The sequence below is a fragment of the Amblyomma americanum genome, chromosome 4 (assembly GCF_052857255.1).
Source record: "Amblyomma americanum isolate KBUSLIRL-KWMA chromosome 4, ASM5285725v1, whole genome shotgun sequence".
In the NCBI taxonomy this organism is placed as follows: Eukaryota; Metazoa; Arthropoda; class Arachnida; order Ixodida; family Ixodidae; genus Amblyomma; species Amblyomma americanum.
Genome location: NC_135500.1, coordinates 199,397,147 through 199,420,069, shown reverse-complemented (window position 1 = coordinate 199,420,069; position 22,923 = coordinate 199,397,147). Strand labels below are relative to the sequence as shown.

The 22,923-nt window shown below is 42.8% G+C and overlaps 2 protein-coding genes across 2 annotated transcripts; one reads left to right on the top strand and one right to left on the bottom strand.

Moving 5' to 3' along the window:
- The first annotated feature begins 98 nt into the window (after positions 1 to 98).
- LOC144129026 (uncharacterized) lies at positions 99 to 10,936 on the top strand. Its single transcript, XM_077662898.1, has 5 exons — positions 99 to 162; positions 3,043 to 3,235; positions 5,175 to 5,249; positions 5,353 to 9,508; positions 10,570 to 10,936. Exons 2-5 carry the CDS (start codon positions 3,051 to 3,053, stop codon positions 10,675 to 10,677), a joined length of 4,524 nt encoding a protein of 1,507 aa, XP_077519024.1. The 5' UTR covers positions 99 to 162; positions 3,043 to 3,050; the 3' UTR covers positions 10,678 to 10,936.
- Positions 10,803 to 22,800, bottom strand: LOC144129028 (uncharacterized). Its single transcript, XM_077662899.1, has 5 exons — positions 22,613 to 22,800; positions 22,291 to 22,435; positions 17,150 to 19,760; positions 11,810 to 12,004; positions 10,803 to 10,902 (listed from the first exon to the last, which is right to left on the bottom strand). Exons 2-5 carry the CDS (start codon positions 22,425 to 22,427, stop codon positions 10,822 to 10,824), a joined length of 3,024 nt encoding a protein of 1,007 aa, XP_077519025.1. The 5' UTR covers positions 22,428 to 22,435; positions 22,613 to 22,800; the 3' UTR covers positions 10,803 to 10,821.
- Between the last annotated feature and the right edge of the window lie 123 nt (positions 22,801 to 22,923).

Genomic DNA, 22,923 nt, shown 5'->3' with positions numbered 1-22,923 from the left:
TTGGCTTTTGTATTGTAATCAGTTTTAGTAAAAATCATGCGAAGTTAATTATTTTACGGTTTAATATCACTGATACCACCGTACAAAAGGCTGTCATGTACACACGTTTCAGTTTCGTCTGCTAGCGGTTCGAGAGGAGGTTGAAGGCACACTTCGCAAAGGGTAAAGTTCAAAAGCAACGGTTTATCTGTTACTTTGATAACGCGCATGTATGGTAAAGTTAGCTGCAAGAAGTTCATGACGTGGCCGACCAACATAACATAGCAAGGCAGCAATTTGCATACGGAAAGTATGTTTTTCGCGAGCTTGTGCTGCAAACCTCAGTCGCGCTGCGCAGAGTGTAGCTCATAGTGATTGTAATATGTGCTGTGACAGCCACCTTAACCGATTTAAAACCTATTTCCTTCAGCCCTGTGCAAGGATGGGACATTAACGTGTTCTATGAATTGCCAGTTTTAAACAACCGGCGCATTCCTAGCTAGCTGAGACAGACGATACTTCAATGTGATCAGTGAGTGCATCCACACAGTGCACTTCTTCAAACTTTCACTGTATTTATGGGATTCTTATGCACGTAGAGCAAAGTTATCTCACTTAACCACTGACACAGGAAATGATAAAAGCAATTTAGCAGATTAACCTTTTCATGTATGCGCATTTTACAATATTAAGAGCCAGTTGTTCGGCATGTCGACAGCGATACGCAGATACCAGTAATAAATAATAAAAAATAAAATTGCGGAATAATCAGTTAGATTGATGCGGAATGCGAGAGCATTTTTCTCTACTTTCTCTTTGTGCTATTGTTCTCCAGCTTGGAGCACGAACTTTACCAATATATAACCACTACTGTTACTTGTAACTTCATTAAGCGCCTGTCATCACTAGAACTTAATCACTATCATCTGTCATGAAGTGTCCTTGCCAAGTAACCATCGCCTGTGTTTCATTGAAGCCAGTGTTTCATTCTAGATAGCAAGCGGCAGGTGGAGATATGGCAAGTGGAGGCTTACACACAGATGCCTACATATATCGGACGCAAAGCCGGATAGCTTTCTCTGTTGTCGCCCTCTTAAAGCTCTTGCATAAAAAAAAAAAAAAACTGGCTTCCTAATGAACTTTCCGATTGGGACTTGCAGCTCGAATATCAATTTAAAGGTACCGTGGCTTACAACTGAAAAGTTAGAAGCCATATATCCTGATTATACCTATTAGGAAGCAATGGGCGGAAGACTGGTTAGCGACTAGGTGGCACCTTTTCCAGGAGTTCCATCCCCAAGAAATCCAAGCAACTGGCTGAGGGATTAGAGGGATTATTATTCCTCCCAGTGCCTGGGCGGCTGGGTGCCAAAAGCCAGTTGGACTCACACACTGGAAGAGAAGTGTCCAATAGGAATCTGTAAATCCAACTAAGGCCCACAGTTTATGTCCGACAAACCATTTGGAAGGCCCAATTCCAGCTTGAATAGCCCAAATGGAAATCAGTCGAAGGTTCTGCAGTTTACTGGAATGCCCTAATAGGACCCAGTGATTGTTTTTGACCCGGATTTGGAATGCTCATATATCATCTCATGCTCTGTTCGGGATAGAAGAGCCATCCTTACCACCACATAAAACAAATTTATTTATTTATTTACTTATTTGTACTGTCAGCCCTCCGATACTTGGAAAAAAATTAAATGCAGTGCACGTCTTTGGACATGCTCCAGTTTAGATGTTAGGGACTTAGTGTGCGGGTCCCAGACTTCACACGCATATTCCAACATGGGGAGTACTATCGTTTTGTTAAGCTTTTAGTTGTCTTTGGTGTGGCAAGTCTGAGCGAACGTCTTAGGTATCCTAATTTTTTATTTGCTTTTCCTATTATGTTGTCTATGTACGTGGTCCAACCAAGTTTCGAATCAATTGTTATACCTGCATGCGCAGAAACTTTTCCGCAAATGGTCAAATGGTCATTCTCGATAAAGCATCGTTCTGTAATGTGTAGGTAGGTTTGTTGATATTTCTGTACAACCCACCCCTCATGTAATGCCCCTTTTTTGGGGTCTGAGGTAATAAAATAAATAAATAAATAAATAAATACTGCAGGGGTTCACATTTATAGGAAATTGTCATAAATACAGTTTTTTTTTCAAGCTGAGAGACATTTGCCAGTCGTTACGCCAGTCGCTTATTCTTTTTAAATGTTCATTAAGTTTAATTTGATCGGCTACTGATTTCACTTCAGTGTAAACAACGTAGTTGTCTGCAGAGTTTTGCTTCCACAGATGACGTATCAATCAGGTCGTTTACATACACCGAGAACAGCAAGGGCCCAAGGACGGAGCCTTGTGGCACACCAGACCGCACGCTGCATGTATCCGACCTGTATCCCTCGATACTGACAAATTGGTGTCTGTCTTGAGTAAAAGCTTCTATACATCGGACAATACTATTATTCCCTAATACAATTCTTAGTTTCAGTGCCACTTTTTCGTGGATAACAGAATCAAAGGCCTTTTTAAAATCAAGGAATATTATATCTATTTGACTTCTGCGATCAAGTGCCTCAGTGATATTATGTACTGTTTTAATTAGTTGCGTGAAAGTTGACAACCCCCGACGGAAACCATGCTGGCAATTGCTGAAGAAATTGTGTCTCTAGATGTTTACGAACATGTTTGGAAACAATGTGCTCTAAGATTTTACAAGCACTGAACGTGCTTGCTTTAAACTGCGATAGATACAATTAATGTTCATTTTCTTTACTGCTAGCCTTTTTTCCCAATTGGATTCCATAAAAATTCAACACGCATGCAAAACAGGTTTAAATTAAGAACAGGCTTTGACTTGGTACCACTGTTTGCAACCACAAATAATGACCCTGTCCTTGATTCCATTGCATGTGTGAAAAAAAGAAAGCTCTGGCACACCACAGTGTGCTGTAATGCAAGTTTGGTCCAGCATGTTACCTCCAAAACAGATTTACTCCTCAGTAGCTCACTGCACTAATGTTTCACTGGTAGCCTTTAATTCCTTCTTAATTTAGGTTTATCATTACAGGTTTCATCATGGACGTGTATGAAGAAGAGTTTGGTGACCTTCTACATATCCGGAGGCCAACAGCCTATGAGAAGTTTTATGCAAAAACCATAAAGAAATTGGTCACCAAATACCACTTTCTCCCAGCAGAGCTCATTCAATGCAGAATGCAGAGCATGTGGAATACGTTTCTGGCAAGAAACCCCATCTTACGGTTTGTAAAGCTTGTTCAATGGCATGTTTGTATTTCTGAATGCATTACTGAGCGAATGTAAACCTTCATTGCAAAAAAGCACAGCTGTCACAATGTGTACTATAGCTATGGAAAGAAACGCGAACAACGCGGTGCTTACGTGCTCCACTGTTTGAATTTCTTTTGATCGCGCTTGTACCTGGGTGGTAAAAAAAAAAACGTTAGTTGTCCTAGAATGCATCATGGATGACTCTAGCATCTTTCTGCTACCACTGAAGTAAAACCGTGATGAAAAGAAATGCGAACAGCGGAGTGCCTACGCTGCACTCTGTTCACATTTCTTTCAATTGCCCTTGTACAGCACCAATCAATCACAGGCTATCAAATCAAATATACTGAAGTAGAAGGAGCTAAATTTCAATTTATTCAAAGGTAGGCTCACCTTTCTTTATATAGAAATATTCTCTCAAACAAGAAGGATCATTAGATAATGACATGGTAGAGTTGGCTTAAACTGTCATCAAAGAGCATTTTCCTGCCATTGTAACTTAATGTGGCCTAATTCATCGCGCTGCCATATCGCTGCACCACTAAATTACACTGTTGCAATTTCCTTCACCATGCCTCCTTTTTTGGTGAACGCTAGAGGTTTGCTTATCTCACCACAGCAAGGTAGGCACATGTGCCCACAGGAGGGCACAAGTGCTCAAACATATCTCAGGTCTACCTATGGTGAAATTATCTTTTTTTGCACTCGCTTGGCTGTTAACTTGGGACGGTCTACCCATACTCAGGCTTGAACTACACTCAGGTAAATGTGATGATCCTTTTAACTCTTTAAGGCTCATCGTCAGCCAGGGTAGGGTGGCCCAGGCAGCCACCCTATTCACGCAAGGTTTCCACCCTGTTCAACCTGGAGCACTAGATTCTGCTCGGCCTCACACATCCCACCATGGTCGAAAAATTTGCCTGTCACGTGACCTTGTGGTGTCACCACAGCCTACCCACCATAGCAGGTGGCAGTTAAATTAATGATTGGTTGCAAAAGCTTGCTCAGGAAGAGCAACCTGGGTCTCACAAGCTCCACTCATGGTAGCACCTGCCATCACAGGGCAGTGGTGCGTCGCTTAACTGCTGCACCATTGTGCCAGCAGTGGTACCAGGATTCCCAGGTATCTATGAACGTAAAGTTGAGAATGACCAATTCCGCATAAATGGGCATTAATCTATTAATGCTACCACATTATACCCTTTAAGGCAGAGCTTAAGTGTCTCCTCCAATTTTTGTAGCGAGAGCTACATTACGGTAGCAATTCGAGCCTTCAGCGTGGCGGCGGTACCACCCTGTGGCTGCGTCGCCACGCTGTAAATTGGTTGGTCACGTGGTTCGGAGCAGCTGCCGGCGGCGCGGCGCCGTGGCTGATCACGTGGTTGGTCACATGACCAAGTTCCACTCGGCCAGCCATAGCTATCGCGTCACTCCAGGTTTAGCCAAAGCTAAACCACCGCCAATTTTTTCTCAATTGACTGGGTCTGCCACTTACCAGTGTTCAAAAGAGAAATTGAAGTGCTGATGATTCATAGCTATAGTCTCCACTGTGTCTGCTAGAGACGACAGGCAAGTTTCCTTTTCTGTCAGTTGTGTCTTTTCCTCTCCATGAATTCACCTGCATTGTTTCTTCATGAATATACTTCATGAAAACTGCTGTTTTTAGGTTTCTCGTGACCACTTTCATATCAATGCTACACATGCAATATATTCAACAGTGAGGTGGTTTTAAAGCTGCAGAAAAAGCAACTGCATGACTTGCAGTCAGCATTCTGAAGTCTTTAGAAAAATTCAGAGGTTGGGCCTTTGCACAAATGTATATGAAGCAAGTGGTTCATCATAGTTAGCCTTTAAATTTGCATTTTTTTTGCAATCAGCTGCAACATCTAATAAGCAAGAATTACATTCCAGGAAGAAGCATGAGAGCGATGTTGAAGCTATGAGGCTCCTGCTTTCAAAGGGCAAATCAATCAAGAAGCGTCAAAGGTAAGCACTGCATTACTGCATTCCGAGATTAGACATCACTCTCAAAAATTAAAAAATACAAAATAAGGCCCAGGGAAATGACACTACTGGTTTTCTTTGGCAGAAAGTCGGGGAAGAACGCTCGAGCAGGTCGTCGCCCATCATGGAGAAGTCGGAAGAATGCAGAATGCCCGACTGACAGTGACGAAGATGCTCAAGGTGATCTCTTTCACACACCACTCCCTGGCTTCAGGCGCAAGAAGAGAACAACCATAGAGGACCGTTACAGGCCACTGGACATCCAAGTCACCAGGACTACTCCAGCCCAACCGATTAGTGACAGAAAAGTGTTGCTGTCTGAGCAGAGCAGTGAAGAATCATCAGATGGTGCTGAAAAAGATGAAAGGGACCTCCCATCAGCGGGTCAAGAAATGACTGCAAACAGTGATGACAGTTTGTCAGAAAAACACCAAGCTTCTGATGACGTGGATGACCTAGAGGAGGTAGGAAACAAAGGACTTTTATCCACATCTAAGCATTCCACAACCAGACATAGCACTTTGGCACACAGAGGTAACACATCTGTGACACAGAGCACAGACAACAGGTCCAAGACAGCCGCAGCCACCACAGAGACTGACAAACTGGACATAGCCAAAGCATCTGAACCCACATGCAATGCCCATAATACAGCACGTGGTCCATCATTTGACATACAAGCCAGTGTTAGCAGCTTTCCAAGTTTGGACCATCAAAGGCATGAAGTCGAGAAGCCTCGACAGGAGGAAAACCACAGCACATTCTTAACTGCAAGTGCGGTCACTGGGGCATTCGCATCACAGTTTGGACTGCCTGAAGACTCAAAACTAGCTGACACTGCTACCTTCAAGCCCACAGCAAAGTGTTCTGAACAGGAAAGCCTCAATGCTTTTGCCACGGTAGACAAGAAAAAAAAGTCTGTGCGCTTTCTCTCACAGACAATATTGTCAATCTCTCCGAAAGAAAGTGGGAACGAAAAGAGCAATGTTGAAACACCTGAAACTAGTAGCAGCGCTGAAAATGACTGGAATGCAGTAGTGCCAGTGCAGGTGGACAAGTCAGCACTTCTAAAAACAACTGACGTATCAGCAAAGAGCATGCAGAAGAAAGTAGAACCCATAACCAGCCCTTCACAAGAAAGCTCGAAACATGTCACAGGCTACACAGACAATGAAGTCACCACCGAGCTGTTGGAGACTTTGTGTGAACATGACAAAATCCAACGAAAGCATGTACATCACGTTCAAAGCAAGCCCAGACAGAACAGAGCCATGCAACTCGAGGCAAACAACACCACACTGGCAGTGAAGTGCCCAACACATGATATCAAGCCAGGAGAAGCAGCAGAGGAAGTGCAACACATAGAACCACACAAGGAAGAGGCTGCGAACAGCTTGCCTAATGCAGCGTTGGAGCAGAAGCTACTCACGACAGCCACTACTGCCAAAGTTGTCGGTGGGCCACATGAAACAGCAAGCGCATCATCAGTGGAGACTAGTGTTGAAGTGCAGAGAAAGAACACACAGGTAAATGATGACAGACCACTGAAGAGCTGCTTAAAATCAACAGAGCTCAAGTCAGTGAAAAGCATACAACCACCAACATCAGATTACATCAATACCAAAAACAACCAAACAGTGCCCACGTCAACATCCAGTGAACATAAGCAAGGAGGAAGAGCTGCAAAAACAAAGCTGTCACTGAAGTATTTAATGCAGCTTAACAAGAATGCTGAGAAATGTGTTGAAACTAGTAATGCGAGGGATGAAAAGTTGGAAAAAGCACAAGGGCCTACTTCACCTTTTCAATACAACATGGAGTCAATGCCAAACTCTGATGCCGTTGAGAGTGAAGAAGATAGACAAAAAAATGTCTTAATAGGTTCTGATGCACAAAAAAAGCATCAAATGCGTGAACGGGCAGTAAAAAAACTTACAGCCACTGACAAGAAATCAGCACAAGTAGCAACAATAGGTCTTGCTCAAAGTAAGGATGACGAACAAAAAGAAGTTGCAAGAATGCATGAAAAGGTGCCAAAGAAGAAAAGAGGCAGTAACGAAAATTCAGAACTGACCGCAATGAGCAAGAGCACGAAAAGCAGAAGTGATTCAGGGGTTTACATAGCCAGCTCCAAAGCAGATAAAGAAGAGCGTAAGAGCTATGAAGTGCAAGAAAAGGAAATAGGCACCGTCAAAGACTCAGGACCAGAGAATGACAAAGATTGTACGAAAAAAAACAAAACTAAAACAAGTGCACTGGCTGGTTTCACAGCAGACTTAAAAGATAAAAACAGCCACAAGGATGTATCACACAAGAAAAAAGGCAGTGATGACCAGAAGGACAGAACAGGCAGTGATGCAAGGACTGATGCGGTGGCAAGCACAACTTCAGTTGAAGGCAGGAAATATCCCAAGAAGAATGCCACGACCACTACCTCAGAAAGCCCACACCAGATGAAACTACGGGACAGAAAAGAGACAACCCCCACGGAGCACTCAACGCCCAAAGCAAAAGTTCCTCTGTCTGTAAACTCGAACTGTGGGGAGGCAGCCATGAAGCTACCCGATGATGTCAAGGCCGTTAAGAAGCAGAAAAATGGCAGGCTTGAGTACAGTCCTGCCAAAGATCCTGTCATGCATATGGAACTAAAAAACAAGGCAGTAAGCAATGATGCCTTTAAAACTCCAAAGCCTGTAAAAAAAACGCAACCATCATGCCCACCAACACCACTCAAGCACAGGAGGCTCAAGGAGAGCATCCTGGTAGAGTCTGTTCGCCAATTCGATGATCCTAGCCTGTCCCTTGCAGAGGAACTGGAGTGTAATCCTGAGACTCCTTTAGGTTCCAAGGCAAGGTCTACAAAACGCATAAAAAACGACAGAAAACTTGACGAAAGGTTTCAGAGCCATAGGCAAAGTGTGCAATATGAAAACAGTCAAACAATGGAATGGGAAAATGAAGCACAGGAAACAAAGCCCATGAATGAAGAAGGAAAGCAGATTAACATGAAAGGTGCAAAGCACCAAGAGCTGGCTCGTAGCAGCCCAACACCAACAACCAACACCAAAAAGATTGTTAATGCCACTTGTGCTCCTGATATCGACATGAAAATTGCAGGTAGAAGACCTGCTGTAACCTTTTTCAGCCAAAGCAGAAACAGCACAAGCCCTGTGATGCCCTCAAGCCCACCTGAAAAAGCAGAGGCCCCAATGGAAGAAGGGCATCATGGCAGCAGCGATGAGTCTTCAGTGAGAAGCTCAAACGATTATCGTGGTTTGACTCAGCATCCTAACCAAGAACTGGAAAGACAAAAGATGGTTCACGGGCAAGTGCTAACGAAACGAATACAACAGCATGCCACAAATGAAATGGAACTAGATGAAGATGGTGGCCTTTCTCATTTAACTCAGAGAATGAGTCAACTGCAACCATGCAGTCTTTACTCGCAGAGTGAATCCAATGCTGCAGCACATACTGTTGGTAGTGTGTTTGAGAAAGAGCCAAGTAGCACATCAGCTCTTGTAAGCACGAACCAAAAGGCAAAAAGATCAACTAGCAAGACAGCTGGAATTGAAGAACAAGACACAGAGTTCATGCATGCCAAGTTCAAGCATGCCACAAATGAAATGGAACTAGATGAAGATGATGGCCTTTCCCATTTAACTCAGAGAATGAGTCAACTGCAACCATGCAGCCTTTACTTGCAGAGTGAATCCAATGCTGCAGCACATACTGTTGGTAGCGTGCTTGAGAAAGAGCCAAGTAACACATCAGCTCTTGTAAGCACGAATCAAAAGGCAAAAAGATCAACTAGCAAGACAGCTGAGATTGAGGAACAAGACAGAGAGTTCAAAAGGCCAAAGGCAATGACACACACCGAAAGTACGCGTAGTGTGGTAAGGGAAACGCAATTCAGATCGGATGACGATGAAGATGTCTTTTCCATATTCGGTGTGGATGATGACAAGGAAACAGCTGAAGGCAGTGGATCGCAAAGCTTCTTCCAGTTTAAACTCACACCAACTCCACTCAATTTCGTGAAAAGCCTGGAAGATGGAAACGCATCCGATTCTGATGAGGAACTGTTCCCTTGGCTGGTAGACAAGCCAAAAGCTAGCACAAACAAAAGAAGAGGCAAACCATTGCCTTGGGATGCTCCTCGTGATAACTCCCCAGTCGGGCCCGGATCCAAACGGTTATGCCTTCAGCAAGAAGCTTCCTCCTGCCACTTCCAAGGACACGTAAGATTATTCTGGTTCTCCATGCTGGCATGCTCACTAAGCTCTGCAAGCATGGATGTCAGCATGGCTCAAGACACTGCCTGAACTTTTTCTCTGGCACCAAAAGAGAAAAAAAAAATGCAAAACTTAAAAGGTAGCTGGCATGACAAAGCCTCTTTTCATCCATACCTCCATCAATCAGGCATGTTACTTTTCTTGTTCAATGTGATTGACGTAAAATAACATTAAAGGGGCTCTGAAGCACCTTCAGAGAAGAGCGCATCAACTCACTCAATCATTGCATTGTGTTGCCATGGGCACCTGAACCAAATAATACATTTCTAAACACAGCTGAGAACCGACAATCACATGCAAAAATTAGTGAGCCCTTTCTGGTGATTTTTTCACGCTCGCACGCTCCTGCATATAGTAGTTCAGAAATGGCTATTGGTTAGATTTTTTTCAGACATCAGGCAGCTACCATGGCCGTGGCCAGTAAACGACGTAGCTCCGACAGGTCAGGAAGCTCAGCCCTCGACAATGGGGAAGGCGGAGGAGCGCCAACCTTTAAGCATGCAAAAATTGAAGAGAGCAGAGGAAAAGATGCAAAGACACTGAAATTCAAATTTTGACTACAGGTAACTCAGCTTCTACAAAGCGCATACAAAACATTCTTGCTGCAGGATATTTGTGAAGCAACGTCCTTTAACATCTCAGGTAAACCGCAACTTTATTAAAGCCCCTTTAACCATTACTGCTGAGACAAAGAAATTTACCTCACAATGGACACTACACACTGATATTAAATTTCATGCAGCTGTCAAGATATATGCAAAACACCATAAGCAATTCAGCTTATGTGCCTTTTAGCAATACCTGCACTTTTGGTTCTAATTATGCATGGGCATAATCGCTGCTTCTTTTCCTCACCACCATGCATGCTTTTACTCTGCTTAGCTTAGCAGCCTAAGATGCCACTCTTCATAATGATATGCTGTAAGAACACTTCATGCCTGTACACAATAGTGAGATTATTTCCATGAAGTGCGATAAATGATTTACACCCATACATTTCATTTCAGAACAACTCATCAGAGTCTGGCAATTACCCGCCACTTTTGTCTCGCAGAGAGGCTCAGTACTTTGAAACGGGAAACGATGAAGACTACTGTGAAGACTCTGATACCTAACCTGCTGCTGCCACATCTTGGAAGCCTTCATATTGTTCTGAGCATTGAGCTTTTGTTGTACCACGTACTTGGTGTGTGCTGCACTGTTTAATCTGAAGAAAAAATGAGAGCCTGAAAAACCAAAATTTATAAAAACCACCAAGGCTACCGTTCCTTTATTGTCAAAGTCTTCTTCGGGTAAAGCTTCAGCTGTTCCAGTGTCTGTTTTGGGTTCACAGTTGCGAGCTGCAATGTGAAATAAAGTTTTGTTCAGCTTCAACCTGTGTAAACACATCCTTGCAACAAAAGTGGTCGGCAACAGAAACAAACACTACTCCATGTGGACTGCCCTAATTATGGCTTGAGTAGGCTACAGTGTGCAGGCTATACTACAAGCCCAGTGTTTTTACAGGCAACTACAGATGTAATGGTTTTTTTTTTGCGCATGCAGCTGTTAACACTGAAAAGGTACTGCACCACACACATACTAGACCTTACTTGAAGCTGCGGAATTTTTGCCATAGCAAGTGTTCCCACTGAAAGGTACCCTTCAGCTCAAAATTGGAAATATTGTGCCAATTCATTATAAATTTACTGCACGGTGTCACACAAAAAGGAAAGCATGAAGAAGGTTCCACTGCATCTAAGCATGCAAGATTTCACAACAGACAAACTGCAAAACTGTGTAAGCTCAGTTAACACAACACTGCACACAACACGCAAACATTAGATGTGCGGCTTTCAGAAAAAGCTAATTTTTTTTGTGCCTTTCACCCAATTCGACCGACATTTCCAAGATATTTCCACTCTTCTAGAAACTGTAAATGCAAAAAAAAACACTACTAGTTTAAGTAGAATGCTGTATAAAAGAAGGCATGATGATCGACTAGCACACCATTTTTTGTAACATCTTTGAACTTCTTCTGCTGTACTTCAGTACCTGCCACAATCTAAAAATAGTGCTCGCCTTTTGTTTCATTTTGCTTTCTAACACGCTATGGGAAGCACTATCACTGCAAGTGTGATGCAATTGTCGAATTTCCGAAAGCAATTTCCCTAGCCACCAACCAAGATTTTTGCATAAAAATATGCATGACACCGTCCAGATCCCATGATAAGCACAGCTGAAGGGCTGCTCACAATAAGCACTGACCTCTTGTCTACGCCAGTTTTTGAGTATCTTGAACCTAGTGACAGGGTAGCCCAATGAGTCCAGGTACACCAGCAGTACACCAAGTTCAGCTGATGCTAAGAAACGTCGAGTCAGTGTTCGTCCAGTCGGCAGCTTTAGCCGAATCTGGACGACACGATCTGAAGAATCGGCTGGAGGCTCCGGAGGTAAAGATGGCTGCAGAAATGTGAAAGCTAGCAATGGAGTAACTATAGTAGAGGACGGGTATGAGGATAAAGCACAAGCCCTTCAGACCGTATGCGCATAATGTATAATTGTGAATGTGTCCAAATGTACATAACGTAACACCAAAGTGAAAACTGCAGGGAGAACACTCTGTTAGAATGGAAGCATCACCTGGAAAGTCCAGATGGAAAAAATTACATCGTTGCATTTTCAACGCCACAAGTTCTGTGCTAACATCAAAGGTAATGTTTGGATTTTGAAGAAGTTCAGTATATAAAAAATAATATGTAATGATATTAAATATTACTCAAATGACTAAGACTTTTTAACTGTGTACAGTGAAATGAATTAATAACGAAGAGAAAATAGCTATTTTGCTGCAACTTATAAATGCCAATGATTTACCCCTTGTCATAACTGGAAAAAAAATCACGAAAGTCGATCAAAACAAAGCACTGTCTGCAATGTATTCTGAGCAGCCAGGTGCACAACCATTTAGCAGCACCACCATGCTAACAGAAAATAAGCTTTAATAAAAAAGGCAGAATGATGCAGACAAGACGCCAAATTCTGTTGCAAGATTCAGTAGAGGTTCTTAAACTAGATTGATTTACTTTTGTGTCCAAGCGCACTGTGCGATGCCCTCTGGCCACATTTGGCCCTTGCACTATTGAAACCATTCATCCATACTTATGAACGTGTATACTGGGTGTTCCCCCTACAATTTTCTGCAATTTCTAAAAATACGCTTTTTTTAGTTAGAACAGCGTTTTTTTCAGCATAGCATTCATTGTCAGCTGTATAGCGAATCAGAATAGAGCTAAGACGTGCTAACAGGAGGTTGGCCAAATAATGTCGAACAGTTAAACTGACCGACCACTGACCGAATCGTGTCATGAGATATGGCGGAAATGAAAAGATTGTGCCTCATATTGCAAGAATAGAGCACTGCAATATCAAAGAAACAATGATTTATAATTTTAATTTGCCATTGAAAAATCACATAAAAAGCCATCTTGTGGTAAAACCCACAACTATTGGTGTATCCCACACATGACCACATCTCGGTAAAATATCGCTGATTTGTTTTGAGTGCACAGTGTTTTTTTATTTTAGGAGTGCACATTATGTTTTATTAAAGTTCAAACTTTCTTCAGTGCGCCCTTTGATGAAAGGAATGCTCCCTTTGCATCGCTGACCATGTACTTTTAGCTTTTGTCACTAGATGGCACCATAGTGTTTTGCATTTCCTAGCTGGAGCGGCAACCCCAGTTTATTAAAACTTTCGTTGACGAGGAGTGCATCACTGTGCCATCACAGCTTTGGGTGAGGAAACGAAAATGGATGCTACTCTATACTAAAAATGTCTGGTTATTGTCTGGCGGGTGAGATCTATATAAGTACAGCACTTTTGTCGATGTGCAGTTGCCATCACGCTCGATGCTGGAACCAGCATCGAGATACATAAAACAGAGCGCATGCACTGACTGAAAAATTCCTAGTAAAAATCTACACCATTCCGTTCCTTGAACTTTTTAACTTTTATCATTAGTCTCCCTATTTATTGAGAGGTGTGTAGCCCACTGTAAGTAATATCCATATCAGTTTATAGAATTTCGAAAATGCAGTTACCCTTGAAGCTGTGCCCCAAGAAATTCTGCCTACATTATGCCAATACATGTGCACTTTCAAAAAGCTTGCAGGCAAAGCAACACCTCCAGTGCATGTAACACGTCAAAATAGCGAAAATATTATGCCCCACAGCACCGAGGGTAACAGCGTTTTTGAAAATCTAAAAACGGATATGGATACTGCTTATGGTGGGCTACATACCTCTCAATAAATAAGGAGCCTAACAGTAATAGTTGAGTTAGCTACTCAATATTAGTTAACTAGCCTATTAGCTAGCACATGTTAGCTATATTCTGATGCGCTCTACAGCTGACAATGCTGTGCTGAAAAAAGCGCTGTTTTAACTCAAAAAGCATATTCTTAAAAATTGCTAAACATCTTAGGTGAAACACCGGTATAAGGCTACAAAGCATAAATCATTGCTACGGTGTTGTACACAAAAGTCAGTTTACAAGGTCGCTGAGTAGAGCGAAGAATAAAAAACGTAAAACAAGAAAGCAATAAACTGGTCATGCCATGAATCTCACTGTTAGACAAGACAGCAGGAACTATGGACATTAATTAACAAACAGCAATAAGGCAAACAACAAAAAGAACGAGTCGACATGTTCTGTACTAGCATGCGAAATTCCCGTAAGACCACTTAGCAGAAAAAGTCTAGGTGCAGTTTGAGAAAGTGCACAGAGCAAGACAAATATTATACAGTGAACCTTCCCCTGCCTTCTGCTCAACTGCTCCGCACATAAGCAGCTGACCAAATAACACAACTACACTCAGCGACAGTTTTTCTGGCAATGAAGGGAAGGCTACTGAGGAGAAGAATCCATGACTGTATCATTCCGCAAAATAGTTCAGCCGCATGACGGTGCGCCTAGCTGCCCGGTGTGTTGTTCTCCTAACAGTAATTTAATTCCTTCACTGAAGCAGCTGGTGCCAGCTACTGAAGCTTCTCGTAACCAGCCAAGCAAATTTGTTGTGATCAAGAAATTTTTTTTCCCACCTGACTTTCAACGTTCAAAGTTGGCAGCTGTGTTAGAAATATACCCTAAGCAACAAATATTGACAATATACTGTTTTAAGTGAGAACTAATAACTGCAAGCAGGGACTATATTTCACTGTTTAGAAAGCCAGGGCATGTTTTGTTTCTGTAGCTTCAGCTCTATTGCCAGAAAAAGTCATGGGGCACAGAAAATATTCTGATGGAGGCAGATCTACTGATGGCAACTAATAGCACTGAACACAAACTTCCTGCACTGTTCCTTCTTTTTTAGCATGACAGCAGGCATGGTCGCAAGTTGCATGTACAGCTCCCTCCAGTACAAAATGGAACAAATTTTGAGCATTAAACTAATGATTTGTACATAACTTTGCACGACAAGCACAATTTTGCAGTTTTCTAACTAGTCTTCCTCTTGGTCTTTATTATCCAAAAAAGTAATTTTCAACTTCTGCACAGAAATAACCGAAAATTCCTCTTTTTGTGCAAGCTGGTCACTCTCTTTCATACTTCAGGGACCTGTACTATTTAAATAAAAAGAGCATTCACACTTTTTGATCAAGCAATCAAATAATGTGGTACCCAATTTTGACTCCAAATTAAATAGAAGTACGGTAACTTTGAATATTTTTGAAGCATGCTCTAATCTGGCAATGTTGAAGAATGTGATGTGCATGTCAAAAAAAAATCCTTTGATATGTGCCAGAAATGCAATAATGAATTGTTTTCTCCCCTATTTTTTTTATGCGTCAAATGGCAGCTGAACTTATTCCATACATGAAAGAGAACAATAAGACTAATGCAAAACAATGATGTTATTTGGTTCTAAAAGAAAAACTTGGTTACAAAGTTCCAGTTGCAAAATAGTCACCACCTTGTGACGCACTCACAGTTCTAATGGGCACAGAGTTCTAACTTGCACGCAGCTCATGCTGTCAAGAAAAAAAAAATCTATACTAACACCATTCTATTTTAAATATGGCTCCACTGCACATCCTCCTTTCAGACATTTGCTACTTTTCCATTTTATTCTGTCCTACAATTGTGATACCAAAATATTCACCTCAACTTCAAAACTACCCAAGAATGATTATTTATTTTCTAGTTGAGAATAACAACTTCATATTTCCTTTCAACAAGTCATTTATTTCCGCTTTGTCAGGAATTAATGACAGCCAAATTCTTTTGATAAAACGTTGTGTACTACCTTATCTGCAGTTATTAAAAAACTGTAACTGAATGCACTTTTTAGTATAGCAGGACACCTTGCTGAAAACGTTAAATTAAACCTTGCTCTTCCGAACAAGTTTACAAAAGCAAAAGATGCCATTTCTATACAGCTAACCTAGTTTACAAGCACCCCATGACATGCAGTAACATTTCCTTTTCTGATGCAGCCAGTTGGTGTAGCAACAATACAGTCGAAGCCGGATATATCAAACTGCACTAGATAACCTCATTTGTAACGTACATGCACCAACACTAGCCTGCTAGCAGCACGCCACTTGCTAGGCATTGGTAGATCTAACCTGATGATGATGCTGAATTTTTATGGTGCAAGGGCATCTGTAGCCAAAGAACGCCATGGCACAAGGTTTTTCTTTTTTTTAAGGTGGGGTCAAAGACCCATTTCCCAAGCATTTCACCCTAAAGAAGCACAGCACCAGGCAGGGGAAAGCTTGTACCCATTGTATTACCGGTGGGCACCTGGCGACACTGGCCCATTGAACCCCACACCTCCTGCATGCGAGGTGGATGCTCAAACAACTAGGTCATTGCTGCGGTGGTAGGTCTAACGTAATTCGCAATGAAGCCGTTGCAGACAGTGCTATGGAGCTAGCTACTGCCTATCACAAGATATCTAATCTTGTTACCAATATGCTATTAATAGAATTTTCACTCATTAAAATTACTGTACAGTTGCTTTCCACCCTACGTTCACTTTGTCAAGTGGTTTCACAGCACTAGCGCTGCCAGCAGGTGCCCAAGGCCTCACAACCGATGGGTCTCCATGTGCAGAAATTGATTGAGGAGCGCCATTACAAGAAGCGCCATTTCCAGGGGTACAGCGTGCAGTTCAAAATATCAAACTAGCAATATTTCAGTTCGATATGCAGCATGAATTCCATATAACGTTAAAAAGGATTTTCAAGGGGATAATGTGCAAGTTCAATACAACCAATAATTCGAAATAACCGGGTTCGATATATCCGAGCTCGGCTGTAGTGTCATTCTAAACTACACCTCAATCAAAAAGAAGAAGAGAAATTTAATTTACAGTATGGGATTTTCTAGCAGTGCCTCAATTTCAACACTGAAAATGACTTAAGTGATGTTACTCTGGCCACTGTTATCAATGACAATTCTGGAAAAGAATGATCAGCTTGTTGAGGACTAAGGTTGAGATGAGAAAAAAACAAGTACCTAGCACTGTTGAGACGCAGCCTTTCATGGAAAGTAACCACAATGACTTATCCTGTACACCAAAATGATAAACGGTAGTCACCTTGTCCTTCCGCTCTTCCTCCAGGTTGCCGTCCTTGCACACTATAGCACAAACACGTTCTTGCACAGGTTCGTGAGTGGTGTCGTCACCGCTGGTAGTTCGTGCAGTATCTTCAGCACACAGCACGGAAATCGGTGTCTCCTTAGTAGGCACTGTTATAGACTGCTTGCTAAGGGATGGCGGTGGTAAATTCAGAGCTACATTTTGCACACTTGAAAGGCCAAGCATGATTACTTCTTCTAACAACTTGCCGTCGTCATCGTCATCATCTTGAATTAAGCAGTCCTCAACATCTGGCTGCACACATACTGGCACAGGATGCTCTTTATTGAGCAGTCCATCATCAGTTGTAGCACAGGAGCAGTCCTCTGCAGTCACAGGAGACACTGTGTCCTGACAATCAAAGATATTTTCTCGAACATGTTCAGCACCTTGCTTTGTGCTCTCGTCACTGCAGTGCTGCTGCTTGCTTACCACAGCTCGGCCAAGACTGATCACTTCAAGCAAAATCTTGCTGTCCTGCTCCTCATCACTGCTTTCAGACAAATATTCATTTTTATCTCGAAAGGTCCTAGATTCAGATTTGGAGCGGACATGACTAGGGGATGTTACTGGCATTTCTATGGAGTTTCCTTTCACTTTTGTGCAACTTGAAATGATAGTGTGATGGGGATCCTGATCATAATGGTGTGGTTTCAAAGGGCTTGAGACAGGAATGGAAGGCATGCTTGATGATGGGCACTGTGGATATGGCTCTGACCTTAGAGGCGTTTCAGGTAAATTTTTGTTGGGAGAGGTGGGCAATTCTGAGTTTACAGCTAGTGCCCTACCCATCATCACAACTTCCTGCAGCAACTGGACATCATTCTCTTCATCGCTACTATCTTCACGTAATGGCGGTTCCTGAACTAGGCCTCCGCACACATCATCCTTCCGCTGCAGGCAACCATTCGGCCTGATTGGTTCTGTGTAATGTGGCCTTCCAATATCTCCAGCAGAGCTCTGTGCAGTGATGGATAAGCCCCTGAGACCACTGTTCAGCTCAACCACATTCCCAAAAGTGTTGCTTTTCCATGTCAACTCTGATGGGCTTCTTTCAGCAAGGTTACTGCTGCTTATCACACCAAATTTATATGATGGCACATCAGCATTTGGTGACACAGTGTCCTGACTGACACAGTGCTGCTTACTTTGACAGGGTGAGTGACTAGACGGCAAAGGCGACGAGCAGGAGAGCTTACTGGTGACAGATGCAGTTTTCCCTGGTGTGCTATTTCGGCTCCTTGGCTTTGGGATTGGTGCATTTATAGTGATAGAGTCCTCTGGCAATCCATTCCAGCTTCTAGCCTTTGGATGAGAGCTCGATGACTGTGATACTTGCCACCCCAACTGGATACACTGCACTATGAGATCAGCACTGCCTTCTTCTTCATCAGAGACATCAATCAGTGCTTCTCTTTTTATGCAAGGCGTCTTTAGAGATTGTTCAGCTGAATCCCAGTTTTTACTTCCATCATGACTTATGCTGAGGTCCGTAAACGATGCGGAATGAGAAAGTACTGAAGGCGTGTCCTCAGTACAGTAAACACGTAAACAATCTTCTTCAAAGGACGGTGACGCTGCTTCATGTTGGGACTGAAGATGACAGTCTTCATTGAAGGACACATGTTTGTGGCACCCCTGTGACTTCGCGCTGCTTTGGCTATTTTGGGGCCCGTCTCTTCGACAACTTTCGGGCGAGACTTCAAGCGCTTGTCCACCTGAACCTTGTGGATTCATCCATGCCTTTGTACTGCCCAGGTCATTTAGAGAAGGTGCATGGGAAAGAACAGATGGTGTGCCTTCTGTGCAGTACACGCGAACACAGTCCTCAGCAAAGTAAGGCACAGCAGCATCTTCATGTGACGTCCGCATGACACAGTCATCATTAAACGAGACGTGCTTATTTGTGACATGAGATTTATGCACGCGTTCACCACTCCATCTTCGTCCACGACTACTCCCAAAAGGCACTGGATGTTTTGCCTGATGCGGCCTCATCTCAAAGTCATCGTCCCAATCACAGCCAATGCCATTCTGAGGACAGCTACTTTCATTTGTCATTGAACAAGGGCTCTCAGGCCTGGAGTAACCTCGTGGCGTGCCCTCCTGGGCATACCGCCGTGTTGTGTCTGCAAATACTTCTGCTGCACCTTCTTCAATGCCGGTCACACCAGAAGATTGTAGGTGGGACTGCTCTCGGACGTGTTTCCGCCCAAAATATGCACCGTTTGCGAACTGTGCTTGCTCTCCACCATCTCTCCCAAAGCTGCTCCTTCGAAATGCATTCTGTTCATCACCATGCCCAAGCAATTTTTCAATGTTGCCAGTGTCATCGTCTAGTGTGAGAGAACTCAGGCTAGTGGCCTGCGATATGCGACACGGAGTCCCTTCTTCAGCGAAGCTTCGAGGGCAGTCTTGGAACACACCACCAACTGGCTGTGGCATCGGCTTTGTGCACGGGGGAAGCTGAAAGGCGGGCTCAGGAGATCTGCGACGTGGACTTGGCGGCATTGTTTGGCTCGGTGAGTCTGGCAGGTCACTCGGAGAAACAGCTCCACTTGTGTGCTGGCTGCAAAAACCAAATCATGTTCTAGTCTAAGCCACATATGTTCACTACCATAAGATAAATTTTCTAAAGTGGGGTTCAGTGTGTACTTTTAAAGGGACACTGAGGACTACTCCATCGGGTTTTTGAGCTTAGTGTATTCCAAAAGCTGAAAGTTTATTGACTCTATTAGCATTTATTCAGCAGCAAAAGATGCTCTGATTGCTGAGAAATTTGGAGTTTAGGTTGGAATATTTTCTCCCAACACTTTGTTTCAAAGCGACGAGTGACAATACCTTGGGTTGAGAGATTGTTTGTTTCAGTTTTTTTTTTTCTAGTTCACAAAAGCTCTCTTTTTGGTGAAAGTAACCTCTTGTCATTAGAAAGCATTAATACATTAATTTAGGCCAACTTCAATTCGTCGTCAGTGTACATTTAAAAACATTGATGAGAAGAATGTTAACACAATGCCCTGGTCAAAGAAAAAAAATGTAAGCACAGCTGCAAATGCTCTAATGATTACAATCTGAACTATGCACATAAGCAGCATGTAATAGCTAGGACAAGCTAAAAGCCCCACCAAAATATGCGCCTTTGACAACAGCTCCTTAACAAAAATGTGATGCTATAACAGACTGCAATTACCAAGCAGAGATGCAATGCAATGAAGAGAAAAATACCAGTTTCAGTATCAATAAAGTAGCAACGATCAGTGTACAAACTAGCAAAAACAGCAGTGACACTATCTGAAATTTCTGCTTCTCTCGAACAGACTAATATATAGAGCTGTGCAAATTAAGAAATGACCAGCCAGGAAAAAGTACAGGCACTTTTTCCGCACACAAGCAATACATAAAGCAAAGATGGCATGCCAAACAATTATGACAAAGCTCAGTTCTACTAGTTTCCATTGCAATACAATCGCACTAAACGATGAGAAACATGCATGAGATCATTATAGGCTAAAAAGTGTGCATTTCAAGGCTGAACTGCTTAGCAATTGACTGAAAAAATTGAAGTCCACAAATAGCAAGACAATTTTCAATGACTAAAAAGAATGGAAGCTCCACTGACTGAAAGCAGTGCAACATATGTGCCCTTCGCTATAATTTTGCACAGCCACTTTCACGTGGCCGTGACGTACCTTCGCAAAAAGACTGTCTTGTAGTGTAAAAAATCAGGTCATGCCAAATAGCTGAGAGAGTGCAACTAGCATCACTAGTCCTCACAAGTTAAGAGAAAACACATCTTTAAAAAAAAAAATGTGCATTAAAGATCCTTTGAAAAATTCTTCAAAAGAAGAAAAAGACAGGAGAATCGATGCAAGAACAACTTTCTTTACGGTCCTTGTATTTTTGAGCAGTTTTGCGAAGATTCTAAGGTGCACCAGTTAGCCTGCCAGAAAGTGTGTGCATCAAAGTTTGGAAAAACTTGGCTTAATTTCTAAAGAAAATGAAATTGTTCCAGTGCATGCATTTCGCAATTCCTGTTCCTTACGAGTGTGTTTGATTCTCTAAACGTTCTGCTGCATTTAGTGCTTGTTCTGCTACTCCCAACTTTTCATCAGTGTTTCCTAGAGTGCCTAACATAATGTCTCAGCCATTCAACAAACCTCCTTTGGTGAAGCGGCATCACTCAGTGAGCACAAAAGTTTCACCTTTTAAAGAGAGACAATAGTAAACTAAGGTGGGCCTTGAAACTGCTGCTGTTCTTATTGCTTGCAGAAGAACAGCAAATGCTTGTCACAATTACACAAAAACACTTGCCCAAGACCCTATGAATAAAACATTCCTGCCAAGTGTGAGCACCCCTGTGTAAATTGTGAGTGCCTTAGCCGATGGAGCATGCTGACTCCCACAATGTTTGGTGACTCCATGAACAGTTTCTACAAAATAAGGATCGACTGCTGCAGTATGCACACGTTTCGGTACACTGACTGACGGACTAGTGGGTTTTTACATGCAAAAGTACTACTGTAGGCTCCGAAGCTTGCCACAGTGAAGGACTCTAGATTGATCAACCACCTGATGTTTAGTTCACAATGAAATCTCACAGCATGGGTGTATTCACATTCCGCCTGATATTGCTGCCAGAACCAAACTCTATGTAATAGGGATGTGCACAAGCCACATGCTCCACAATGCCCCTAAGACCAAGAACATGATGAGAAAACAGCATATGACAAGGGACACAAGAAGAGGCAACACAACACAGCGTGCCGTGTTGCCTCTTCTTGTGTCCCTGATCTTGCGTTCAGTGTCAACACGCTGCTTTCCCATCATGTTCTCAAATATGCATCAACTACATGCTACTTTGAAACATTGCCCAGAATGTTAAGCTCTCTTAGCATGAATCGCATTACATACGCGCTTCTTCGTCCTGACATTAAAAATATAATAGACATGATCATGTTTACTTATATACTACGGGACCGTCGGCTATGGGGCCGAAGCAGAGCTGATGAAAAAATAAAAATATGCCGTTTCAGCAGCACGGGAAGGACAAGGGACAGATCTGTGGCACTACAACATGAAACCAAAGACGGCCGTGCTACCTGTGGTTCACTGCCAGATTGTGAGCGTTCAGCGCGGCTTGTTGATCCAGGCTGCTGAGTGAACCGAGAGAGCTACTCCGCGAAAACATCAGCGGAGTCTCGTTCGCAACGCTGACCTCCCCGAAAGCCGTAGCCATTTCGATGTCTGCAAAAGAAACGGCAGCTTAGTTTCCCGTCTCTACGTTACTAAGGTCCCAGCTTAACACTCGTTTAGTTCATATGCCGGGAACTTGAGGAAATGAAATGACACATTCAAATAGCGAGGAGCAAGGTAACGACAAGGCGACAACGGCACGGTCGTAGAAGGCACGAACGCATTTACCAGTCAAAGTTGCACCCAGTCAGCGAAACAAGATCATAAAGCCGCTCTATTTGTCCACTGCCCGCGAAGCATGTCGACGCCTTCGCATAGAGCTGGTTTGCAAAACCTGATCGTTTCCACCAGTTGCTAATTCGGTAACTCATAAAGCAGCGTACTACAAACAAGGAAACTTGCACAAATCAAAACAAAAACAAGAAAACGTGACAACATGATGTCCATGCCGACAGCGCTGTTGTGGTCATTAAATACTGCAAAATTGTGAACAATCGCAATCAGTACTTCATAATACTATGAACATTATATCATAAAGT

Bases quoted from the DNA above. Each gene is read 5' to 3' on its own strand.
- LOC144129026 (XM_077662898.1), top strand. From the start codon at position 3,051: ATGGACGTGTATGAAGAAGAGTTTGGTGACCTTCTACATATCCGGAGG. The intron at 3,236-5,174 runs GTTTGTAAAGCT...ATTACATTCCAG, and splicing joins GCAAGAAACCCCATCTTACG to GAAGAAGCATGAGAGCGATG. The intron at 9,509-10,569 runs GTAAGATTATTC...ATTTCATTTCAG, and splicing joins CCTGCCACTTCCAAGGACAC to AACAACTCATCAGAGTCTGG.
- LOC144129028 (XM_077662899.1), bottom strand. From the start codon at position 22,427: ATGGCTACGGCTTTCGGGGAGGTCAGCGTTGCGAACGAGACTCCGCTG. The intron at 19,761-22,290 runs GTAGCACGGCCG...TGGTTTTTGCAG, and splicing joins AATCTGGCAGTGAACCACAG to CCAGCACACAAGTGGAGCTG. The intron at 10,903-11,809 runs GTCAGTGCTTAT...TTCACATTGCAG, and splicing joins AAAACTGGCGTAGACAAGAG to CTCGCAACTGTGAACCCAAA.